At 50.9% G+C, this 11,391-nt stretch overlaps 1 protein-coding gene across 1 annotated transcript; it reads right to left on the bottom strand.

Annotated features, from left to right (window-relative positions):
- Positions 1 to 414: 414 nt before the first annotated feature.
- On the bottom strand, positions 415 to 11,391 carry VWA1 (von Willebrand factor A domain containing 1). Its single transcript, XM_072354534.1, has 6 exons — positions 10,840 to 11,391; positions 6,578 to 7,141; positions 4,362 to 4,640; positions 3,581 to 3,853; positions 3,049 to 3,318; positions 415 to 2,471 (listed from the first exon to the last, which is right to left on the bottom strand). The coding sequence occupies exons 1-6, from the start codon at positions 10,910 to 10,912 to the stop codon at positions 2,431 to 2,433; spliced, it is 1,500 nt and encodes a 499-aa protein (XP_072210635.1). The 5' UTR covers positions 10,913 to 11,391; the 3' UTR covers positions 415 to 2,430.

Raw genomic sequence — 11,391 nt, 5'->3', positions numbered from 1 at the left:
CAAAATGGCGGCCGGCAGCGGAGGGGCGTGCAACAGAGCTGTGAAAGTTCCTGGGTAAAATAAGGTTCGATAACGAAAATAGACTTAAAACCAGCCTCGAGTTAATCACAGAATCATTAAGGTTGGGAAAAGATCGCTAAGATCCGTAGGTCCAACCCTACCGTGCCCAATGGCCTATTGAAGGAGCTAGAAAAGGGGGAAAAATGAGGCAAGGAGCTAGAAAAGGGGGAAAAATGAGGCGAGGAGCTGTTATTGAGCTTGATGTTTGTCTATATGTTTCATTTTTGCAATGCTGGGAGTATAAGCCGGACTGTGGAGTCATGGGAAGAATGCTTCTTTTTCAGCCACTTAACATCAATTCCAGCTCCTCCAATTTGCCCTTCCTGCCCCCAAGAATGAAGGAGTCGTTTGATAGCTCTTGTAGTGTGTTTTTAATTGGCTGCCTTCAAAAGGGTGTGTTACATCCAGGGGAGGAGGTCTTAATGCAGCAGTAAGATATGCAGGGTGTTGTACTGAACCATCTCTGTCCTACAGCAAGAATGAACAAGATACTTTATTGCGTGAGAGATTCCAGAGGCTTTATCTTCCCCCCAGCACAGAGTCTCCATTGAGATTAATCAGTCACACATACACATTCCATAGGTGAACACAAATCAGGGGGAATCTTCTTATCGAGTTAATGGATGACTCGCCTCCCATCCCTTCTGTGTAAGGAGCCCAAGGCAAAAGTCCCACAAACCCACACGTGTTGAGTTCTGTGCTCAGCAATCTGGGTCAGAGACAAAATTCAGCTCCAGAAGGAATTGTTTGAAGGAGTCCATCAGCCGAGCTATGGAGGGTTTGTGGGATGGACTGTCGGCGGATGGAGGCTCTTCAAAGCTTTAAGAAAATGAATCTTTCATATGTAGAACAAACAAGCAACATATCTAAACTAAACCAAGCATTAGTGATCCCACTGATGCTGGTTTCAGTTACCAGAGATGTAGCTGTGTTTCTTTGAAGCCATAAGTCCCAGACATTGGAATTGGGCATTTGTAACGAGCTGCTAGAAGTGCCTTATTTATTTTTTAAGTCCCCTTTCTGAAGAGTAGCATAATGACAGCCAGTTCAAGCGTGGGGCCTGAGAGGAAGAACCAGATTTACTCATCTCCTGGAAAAAATTAATAGTTCTTTAAATGAGCTAAAGCTTAGCACAGTGTAGCACCAGGACAAGACGTTTAAAAGTGTTTTAAGATTGCAAAGAATAGAGCCAGGAATGATAGTGGTCACAATTCAGGCTGTACTGTGCTGTTGTGTTGTTTGAAGGTATGCATTTGAATGAGAAAATGACTGCTTTGTATGGCCATGTAGTCTGGCCTTTCTGCTGCTCCTTGAGCTCAGCTGAGGGCTGAGAATTGCATAACCTGCTGGGAAAGCAAAGTTCCAAGTTTTCTGTTCTCTCAGACTGCTATTAAATCCCAAAGCAAATGACTTGGGGGAGCTGAATCCTTCAGAGTCCATCTGGGATCTCTGTGTCACTGCAGCAGATGAATTTAACGCTATTACCAGTGTTGATAAAACTCAAGAATTCAGCAGGCAGACGTGAACAAACTTTTCTCTTGGCACACCCAGCAATAGTGGCCTGGGCTGGCACTGCTTTCTTGTTCCATTCCTCAGAGTTCACCAAGTCTGCCATAAATCACCCCCCCCCGCCCCGGGAAAACTAGATTATTCATTTACTGCATAGAAAGCAAAATGTCTTTTACAACGTGTCTCCATATCCTGGCCAAAGACCGAATGGGTATAACTTCTTTTCTTCTTCTTTTCAGAAGTCCTAGAGCCTTTGACCAGGTTTCCTCTGTGTACTGCATGTTCTCTGTGCTTGCTATTCTTTCTCCTACTGCTTTCACCTTCCATCCCTGAGATGCTATACTTTGGGGATGCCTACTTTGAAACATGTATTGAATACACTGGATGAGTTGAAGGGAAGCTGCTTTGTCAGTGTCAATGGCTGTTGACAGCTTGCAGTCTTTCTCTGAGTGCAATGCCCAGAACAAAAGGCCAGTGTAGTAAACAGCTGCATTCTGAACATGCTCAGAGTCTGCAAAAATACAACTGTATCAACGTTTAATAAATAGAGTACAGGAAATAAGCAAGCAATAGTGAGGATTCATCAGGTTGCCTTTTGTTTGTTGTTTGTCAGGTGTGTTTATACAAGAGAGGGTACGGATTTGGCATCTAGCAGTGGGATTGTCAGCTCTGGCCAGCTGAACCCATCTTCAAGCTTTGCAAGAACTTGACTGAGGATGGCCCTCAGGCTTGGTGACCAGGACAGCTGGAAGATGGTATGTGAGCTTTCTGATTTCCTCTGTAGGTCCTTCTGTTTTATCCAAACCTTTGTTCCAAGCAAGATCTCCTGCTCTGTGAGAGATCAGTTCATGCTCAGGTCTGTCATGCCCTCTGTCTGTGCTTGTATCTTGGAGCTTCTGTAGCTGGGAAGAGCACAAAAAGCATGATGTCAGCTTTGTTTACCCATTCTCCGCATCGGAGTGAGTCAGAGATCTGGTGACTCTGTGGTCATCATCACCATCGCTTTGGCCTATTGGTGGGAAGAAGGCTGTGCTTCTGCTCTGTCGCACAGCTGCCTCTTATCACCTACTGCAGCCTATTGAGAATCCCTTTGTATTTCATTATAGAAAGTGGCTTCTGGGTAGTGCAAGGAGGAAGGCAGATGTCACTGCCTTCGTAGCTGTGTTAAGTAGTTAGCTCGTCTCTCCCTTGTTGAAAGCCAGCTTTCATCAGCCTCCTCCCCTCCTTTGTCATCCCAAATCCCCACCGAATCCCCCGCACGCTTCTTCTGCCTGTAACCATAATGCCACTAGGAGGAGTATTGCTCTTAAAAAAGAGCAGGAGAGCCGAGTTTAGGGCAAAATCCCTGGAGCGGTAGCTGTGATGAAGCCCTGCTGACAAGCTGGCTGATGAGCACAGTATTTCAGCGCAGCTCTGTGTTGAATCTCCAGCACCCATGTCCCTTTCAGGTCCAGGGACCTCCCTTGCACCCTGACTCACCTGGCTGGACATGCACCGTGCGGCACAACCCCTTGCTCGGTTGATCCTTGTACATGGACTTCACGCACACTTTGTTTGTGGTGCCCGGGGCCATGTCTGTGAGGAGCACGCTGTGGATTTGTGGTGACACACTGATGAGCGATGAAGGGCCGGTTTGTCGCCGGCATCTGACTCTGTAACCAAGGACCTTTCCATCTGCAGCATCCCATGAAGCCTTCAGGGTGTTGGAGCCCATGTCTTCAAAGCGAAGGTGCCTCACTTTGGAGCCCTCTAGAGAAAGGAGAAGATCCTTGTTACTGTGGGCCTCTCTATGGAGCAGTTGTTGCAACTTCAGTAGCAGCTCAGCAATATACAGCCCATAAGAGTGGTCACACTTTGTGCAGTTGATCTGCTTTCGGTCATCGAATCACAGAACCATCAAGGTTGAAAATGACCTCTAAGATCCCCCCTCATCCAGCCCCAGGAACCAGACTGAGTTCTCCGTCCTTGCATGAAGGCAGATCTGTGCCCACGCTGTTCCCTGCACACTCACCTTCTTGAGTGCATGCTTTGGCTGACAATGATTTCTCCTTTCCCGAACTGTAGATCGCAGTCACTGTCACCAGATAGGTGGTGTTGGGCGCCAGGTTCTCCACAACAGTGCTGTTGTGGGTACCATCCACCTCTAGCAGCTGTGCTGAGTTCCCACGGAGTGGCCCATACAGGACCTGGTAGCTGGTCACACTGTCTGGTGTGGGAGCCCAGCTGACCTGGAAGCTGTGAGGCCTGGAGTCTGAGATGAGAACCTGAGCTGGACTGATTTCCTCTGAAAGAAGCACAAGATGGGGATAAGGACGCAGTTCATGGCATCAGGATGCTCTCAGAGGAGCGGAATGGACCTGGCTTTCAGGAGGTGGAAGATTTAGAAAGGCTGGCCATGCTCAAGTGCTGCCCCAATCCCTCCCTTCACACAGGGATGCCCCAACAGTGCATTACCCCTGCCTAGAGAAGCATGTGTCCTTCTCTAGCTGCACCTACAGTTCCTGCTTTCTCCCAGGCCTCTGCTTTCTACCATACCCGAGGGTTTTAAGGTTGAAAGGAATCTTATGGCCCTGCACTAGGCAGTGCAGAACTTCCTTCTAGAAGATCTGTTGGCAGAGTGACAGCAAAAAGGTGACTTCTCCTTGCTCTGTTCAGGTTTGACCGCAACTGTCTGCCTTCTGACGGGGATCAGACCAGGAAGGATGCATATCACAGACTGTCCTATCTTCCTCTCTATCTGGGAGGCTCAGCATAGCAGAACTTCACCTGTGTCAGGGTTGTGAATACATTACCTGCAAGGGTGGTAACCCTTATCGTCTGGGGAGGGAAGTAGTGAACGTTGGATTCAGGAACGAGTGCCACCTCATATGTAGTTTCTGGAGCAAGATTGCTCAGTGTGAGGCTGGTGTGAGCCCCAGACACCTGTGTTGTCCTCTTGGCTGCCAGGTCATCAGTTGGGGCATATTGGAGGGTGTAGTAGCCAGTTTCTTGAGAGAGAAGTTGGGGCCACGTCAGACGGAAGCTACTTGATGTGATATCCACCACATGGAGCCGATTTGCTTGGATAACATCTGAGAGAGAGGCAGGAGCAAGAAATCACTGATGGCATTTGTACACAGGACATGGAATGCTACAAATGCAGGCCCTTTGGATGGGAGATGTGACCTGTAGGGACACTGGATGGCAGCTGAAGTCAATGAGGTGCAGCTGAGCTCCTCAATAACAGTTTAGTGAACCAAAAGTTCAGGAGCACAAACCCAAATTCTCAAGACCATGCACAAAGCTTCAAAAATGAAAGGCACCTGGAAACTTTGCTTCTAACTAGTGGCATTTAGAGAAAGAAAGAAGCTCTGCTATGCCTGCACCAAGCAAGGCACTCTCATATCTTTTATTCCTCTGAGCTGTTGCTTGGCTATGGAGTGGGTAGGAGCACCTCCCAGCACTGTGGACATGGGACTCTGCAGCCTCCTGTGAGTAATGGGATGCAGCACCCAAGGGATGAGCTATGGCACACACAAGCACCTCTGCTGCCACATGACAACTGCCCTGATCATTGAAGAAGGAGATAGATCCCAGAAAGCAGATGTTCACTGATTTCCTCCTCAGCTCCTCCATGTTGGCAGGGGGAAGCAATGTGTAACTTCTGGCACTGAACCAGGCAGTGCCCTCTTGGGAACACTTGGATGCAGTTCAGACACACTTGTCTCCTGCCTGCTGGTGACTCACACAGGATGAGGGTGGACACAGAAGCACCGTTCCACAGCACTGAGCTTGTTGGCATCCCGTGAATGCTGGCAAGGTCAAGATTAGACTTGCAGAAGTGCTGCTGCTTTTATGATGTGCGCAAGAAACACAGTCAGGCAGCAGATGAACCCCTTCTGCCCTGGATCCATAATCCATTATGCAGGAGATACAGTGGGATCTTGGGACAAAGCACCTCTACTTCATGGCTTTACTTCCCTGCTTTGACATGGATGGGGCAATGCTTCCAATTCTGGGAAGGAGAACACACTTCTCCATCACCAGAATGGGCGTTCAGGGTCTGGGATGGTTTTCCTGCTCACTTGCTTATGGTCAGTGCTAAGTGAGGGTGTTGGAGGAAAGGGAACTGACACAGCTCATTGCTTGTGCAGCACTGACATATTCTCCTTTCATGGTGCTATTTTATACCATGTGGACTGAGGATTCTGCACTAAGGGGTTACTTGGACACGCCACAGCCAGCTCTGTCTTGACTCACACAGTAGAAACCAAGTGGGGAATTAAAACAGGACTTCCAGCGGGGACAAGAACCTCCAGAAAATGAAAGTCTGCAAAGTCCTGGTTGCTTGCTCAGCTTTCCAAACAGATGCAAAGGCTGAGGCAGAACCCCTGCTTTGTGATCATGGATGCTCACATCACAGTGGCACAGAGGACATGGACTGTGCAGCTCAGCATGCAGCGCTCCTGCTGGCTTCCCAGCGCTCATCCCCTGTCCTACATTCTGCCTTTGGCTCTCTCCATACTCTTTCCTAGATGCTTTAAAACACTGGGCTGTTAGAAACCAGCTCTCTGCCTGTTCTTGCTGTCTGTGCAGTCACAGACGTGCCAGCAACTGCCTTGCCGAGCCCAACAAACTGGGCTGGGAATTTCTTCCAAGGGCTGCACTGGCCAAGCTGCTCTGTAGATCTGGCAGATGCAGAACACGTTACAACAGGGGATTTATGGAACAAAAACATTCCTGTGCTGCAGTCTTAATTCTGAGAGCAACAACCATCATCGCTAATTGCTCATGGTAAGAGAGTACTGACTGCCAGCTACTTGTAAGCAGGGGATGGATGCCAGCACCCTGCCTGAGCCATAAGGGTGTGCAGGCAGAGCTTAGGGGCCAAACCCTACCCAGGCACACAGCTTTCATACATGCAGTGTGTTTACGTGCTCCTGTGGATCAGGAGATCTGGTGGTTTTAGGGGATTTTCAAGCTTGTTCTGCTGCAAGCTCCCAGAGACCGCAGCCCAGCCCCAGCATACCTAACATAGTGTCTCGCAGCTCCTTGGTGATGATGGGGAGGTCATCCACATCTACAAAGTGCAGGTGCTTCTCGGGAGGCTGGCTGGCAGCAGCAGACAGCTCCAGGTAATTCCCTCGCCCGGTGCTGACAATGAAGACTGTCACCCCCATGTCCTTCAGGAGCTGCATGGGCTCAGAGATGTCATCGCTGGAGAACCCATCTGTCACCCAAACCAGAACCTTGGGCACATCTGGCCGGGCACCAGCGTCATTACTGAAGAGCTTCTCCTTGGCAAAGGAGAGTGCCTTGCCTGTGTTGGTGTCACCCATGAGCTGCCGGGTGTCCCTGATAGCTTGCTGTACTGCACCACGGGACAGGTACCGGTCAAAGGGGAACTCCATGGTGGGGGTCGTGCTGATGTGGATGATGCTGGTCTGGACATCATTGGGGCCAAAGGTGAAAGGCCGCATGATGTCCCACATGAATTCCTTGACCTTGGAGAATTCATAGTAGGAGACGCTGCCAGAGCTGTCCAGTAAGAAGAGGATGTCTCCCTCTGAATTGGAAATGGAGGGCTGAGGACCTAACAGGGAAAGAGAGAGGGATGGTTAGAGAAACGGTGCATGAACTGGGAAGAGTTGGTTATCTCGGGTCAGATCTCAGAATGCAGCGAGAAGTTTGTTGGGGAGAGACTTCAGAAGGCACCTTCTTTTATTGTTATTACCTACAGAGAGGGCTCCTGGGCTTTGTACTCAGCCCTGCTATCAGCTGCCTGGGGGCTTCTCACCACCATCACCCTGTGTTGGATGGCTTTGCTTGGGCTCAGGTTTTACTGAACCCTCTGAGATGCACCAAAGCTGCTTTCTGGCAGCTTTTGAGGTGTGAAAAGGGAGAAAAAGCCACAGAGCAGAGACTGGTGCCAGCCTGCTTGGGCTGCTCCTTCAGGGAAGGGATGGGGAACGCAGGGCTGCCAAGCAATGCTGGTCCTGGGGCACTGATGGGCTCGGTGCAGCACACAATGGCTGAGTGCTGGAGCTGCGTGTGGGAGACAAAACCACAAGGCAGCAGACAGCTGAATGGAAAGGCCCCTGTAAAATTAATTGCGTGGAGGAGATGGCTCCTGCAAAGAGCTCTGCATGCCAAGGCAGGCCCCGAGGCAGCAGGGAGGAGCAGGGTCACATAGCCCCTCCTGGGGACTGCACCCAAATGGAGGCATGAATGGCAAACCCAGGGCAGGGGATGAGTCAGGCGGTGCAATGCACTGTGTGTGTCCTCAGAGTGGCACCTGGCACAGATCAGATGTGCAAAGGGAACTCGAGTGCTGGCTCTGTCCCATGGCAGGGACATCGTGTCCACGTGTGAACAACATGCTGTGGTGAGCTCCTGTGCTGCTACAGAGAGCAGAGCCATTCAGGGCTGGGCCCTTCACCTCCCTGCTGCATTACGTGCTGGCTGAGAGCACAGAGCCATACCAGACCCATGACGAAATAACTGGAGGAACAGAGAACGGCGTTGCTTGGAGGTGACTAAGCAAGAGATGCCAGGAGGAGGCAGGAGCAGCTCACGTCCAGCTCTGTGTGACCCAGCACAACTCAGCCCTGTGCAGTCACACACACCTGGCAGCCTGGCACTCAGAGCCAAAAACACAAGCACGGCCTGGCCAGCTTCAAACCCATCACCTCCAGGTCCCTCAACCTGCTGCTTCACCAGTGCATGCAACACTGGTTTTGCTCTGAGCTCCTGGCTGCGTGGAGCTGCAGCTTCCTGCTCTCCCCTCCACTGGAAGGGTATAAAGCCACTGACTTGGCTGCCAAGCTGTACTGAGGGTTCTTGGCAACACAGTGGTCTCTTCCCAGCAAAAAATCATCTGTTTTCATTTCTTCTCTCTGCTCCCCATTATTTTGAATGGCGGTGTTTGTTTTCCTGAGTGTTGCAACAAGCAGCTGTGAAAGCTTCTGGTGCTGGCAGAGGACATTGCTCCCCCGTGGCAAACGAGGTCACACATGGAGGAACTGGGGGTGCTTCCCCAGGGAGCAGACAATAAACCCCTGCCCTGCCAAAATGAGCTCCCTGGTGGTGAGCTGCACGGAGCACCTGCTAATGGAGGAGGATGCTGATGGAGAGCCAAACCCTTGTAATGGTGCTGGAGTGTGCCCTGCAGCTGAAAGGTAGGCAGAACGTTAGCATCCTGTGGACACGGGTTTCACCCATCACTGCTTGGAATAGCTGCGTGGGTTAGGAAGAACTGCAGGAAGGGCTGCAGTTTGACACCACCACGTCCTACTGGGGGGGAGGCAGAAAGCACAGCCCAGCAGCCAATGGTCACCAATAGCAAGTTGTGCTGGTGGGCAGTTTGGTATTTCGGAGCCATCTGAAGGGGTTGTGATCCATCATAATTCAGTTCCACCACTCAGCCCTGTAATAAAGTCCTCTCTGTGAGACTTTTCTGCTAGAGAGGATTCACAAAAGCATCCTCACTGCAGTGATGCTGATAGTGGCTGGGAGCACCACCATCCTTCCCTTCAGGCTTTCCATTCCTTCGTCTTTCTTGCTGTTCTTTGCCCTCCATCCAACACAAACATCTTCCCCATGCCAGAGGTGGGGCTTTGGGGATTTGTTACCAGCAAATCCCTGCCTTATGCAAGCAGCTGCTGTTTTCAAACTGTTTCCTCACTTTACAGCAAGAAGGATCAGCTGGGATTTCTCGCTTTTGTGGGGCTCTGGGAGAAAGGATGTCCCTAAAAGGTCCTGCACCATCAGCCCTGAGCACAGCCAGAGCTCAGGGAACAAGTGTTGGCAGCATCCTGTTGTCACCCTTGGGCTGGTACTTGCTGATAGGCATGGATCAGTCTTGCAAAGAAGGGTTTAGAAAGGATCAGCTGAAAGCAAAATGTCACCATGGAATCCCAGCTCTGCTTATTTACACACTTGGCTTTTCTAAGAGGAAAACAGCCAGGCGTGTGCGTCCTGCTCCGAGATGCTGACAGGAGACATCCGCTCCAAGAGCTCCCCTCAGCTGGGACCTGAACGCGTGCCACGTGCCTGATTTACGTGGGATTCAGCAATCCTAGAGCAAAAAGGATTCCACAGCCAGAAAAAATGGTGTCCTGTCTCGGTTAACTATGCCTTAAATTCTGCATTTGTCTTCCCTTGTGCTGTTTGGCCACGCAAGGAAAAGCGTTCTGCTGGAAGTGGAGCTGAGTGTGCAGGGTGAGCAGCACTGTCTACGCCTTTCCTGGGGCTCTCCATGCTCCAAGCTGCGCAGGAGCTTCCCATCTTTGTCCCCTGAAGCTAATGAAGCTGCCTCTACTCACATTAATCCAAGACCCCAGGAAGTGGAGTTATGACCACGCATCCTCACGGCTCAATCAGTTCCCCTCACTGCATGGTGATGGCACAACACAACGGCTCCAGACAGGAGCTCTGCCAGGCTGGCTGTTTGCTCAAGGTTGCTTTTGGGAGCGGCTGGCGGTGCCCACATAAAAGCTGCCGGGGAACAGGCATGCTGCCCACCAGCAGGTTCTCTTCTAGTTTGCAGTTTGCAAGCCTAAAGTAAGCTGTCCGTACTGCAACAGCACAACTGCCTCTGGAGCATGGCATGGGCAGGAACAGCAGCACAATTCCTGAACCAGCCTGCATCTCCAGAACCTGCTCCACAGCTTGGGTCACCTGCGGGCAGAATCCATTCCCTGTAATGGGATCCGAGCAAAAGTCACTGTCTGCTCTGCCCACTAGGAGCAGAATCACCCTGTCCAGGCACAACAGAACTTCATGTCTCCCTTTACACTTCTCAGGTTCAAACTCCAGGGAAAACCAGTAACCGCACCAGCAATCCCTGCCCAGCTGACCGGAGAGAAACACTCATCCCCTCCATGTTCCCCTTCCCGCTGTTGGCTCCGTGGCACCAACCCACAGACGTTCTCCCTGAGCAGCAGCCAAAAGAAAGCATTGTAAGGAGAAAACGTCGGGACTGAATTACAGAGATCAGTCAGGAGACAACAGGACAGGTATGGTATCAATCACTGCTTTCCCTTCTCTTAACCCCAGTACATGGGGAGCAGTGAGTAGTCAGGACTCTCCCTCTTACTGCACTAAACTCTGCCAACTTCTTTTCCAAAGGAGATAAGTTTTCTTTCTAATAGATCAATTTTAGGAACGTTTTCCTTCATTTTACCCTTGCTCCAGCAAAGTAAACACCCCACAGGAATGGCAGAGCAATGGCAGCAGTGTAACTTCAGGTCAGTTTCTGTCCTGACACGGTGGGGACCCCGCAGCACTCACCTTGGCCAGGTGCCTCCTGCCCCGCAGCGAGCTGCAGCCACACACCGAGCACAAGAACTGCCTCGGCCAGCATAGCAAAGTCCAGTCCTGGGCAAACTACCTTAAATCCAAAAGCTCAGCTCTGTGAAGGCAGACGAAAGGCTCAGCATCAGTCATATTACGTGCAAGGATCCTGCAGAGCCCAGGGCAGCTTGTGTGCTGCTCATGCCTTGAGATCCGACAGTTCTTTCTTCCTCTGCGCCGTGGTACAATCTCTGAGCACTGGAGGCAATTTTCCTTCCTCTCCACGTCCTCCTTGGCTGGGGATGGGGTGTGCTGCCCTCCGGAGCTCTGCTTTGCTGCTGGGTTTTGCTCACAGGCAGCGGGTGTGCAGCTGGGCTGGGGTGAAAAATCTGTCCCGATAGATGAAACGCCGGCCCTGCGAGACACTGGCAGCAATCCAGCTATGAGGGAAAAAAACAGAGAGAGAGAGAGAGAGAGAAGCTCAGTGAAATCCAAAGCTGCTCTCTCTGCTCTGGAATGAACTAGAAGGGAAAACACGTATAGAGAGGA

Source organism: Excalfactoria chinensis, chromosome 20 (genome assembly GCF_039878825.1).
Source record: "Excalfactoria chinensis isolate bCotChi1 chromosome 20, bCotChi1.hap2, whole genome shotgun sequence".
NCBI lineage: Eukaryota > Metazoa > Chordata > Aves > Galliformes > Phasianidae > Excalfactoria > Excalfactoria chinensis.
Note: the sequence above shows the minus strand (reverse complement) of the source record. Positions and strands in the feature narration are given on the sequence as shown.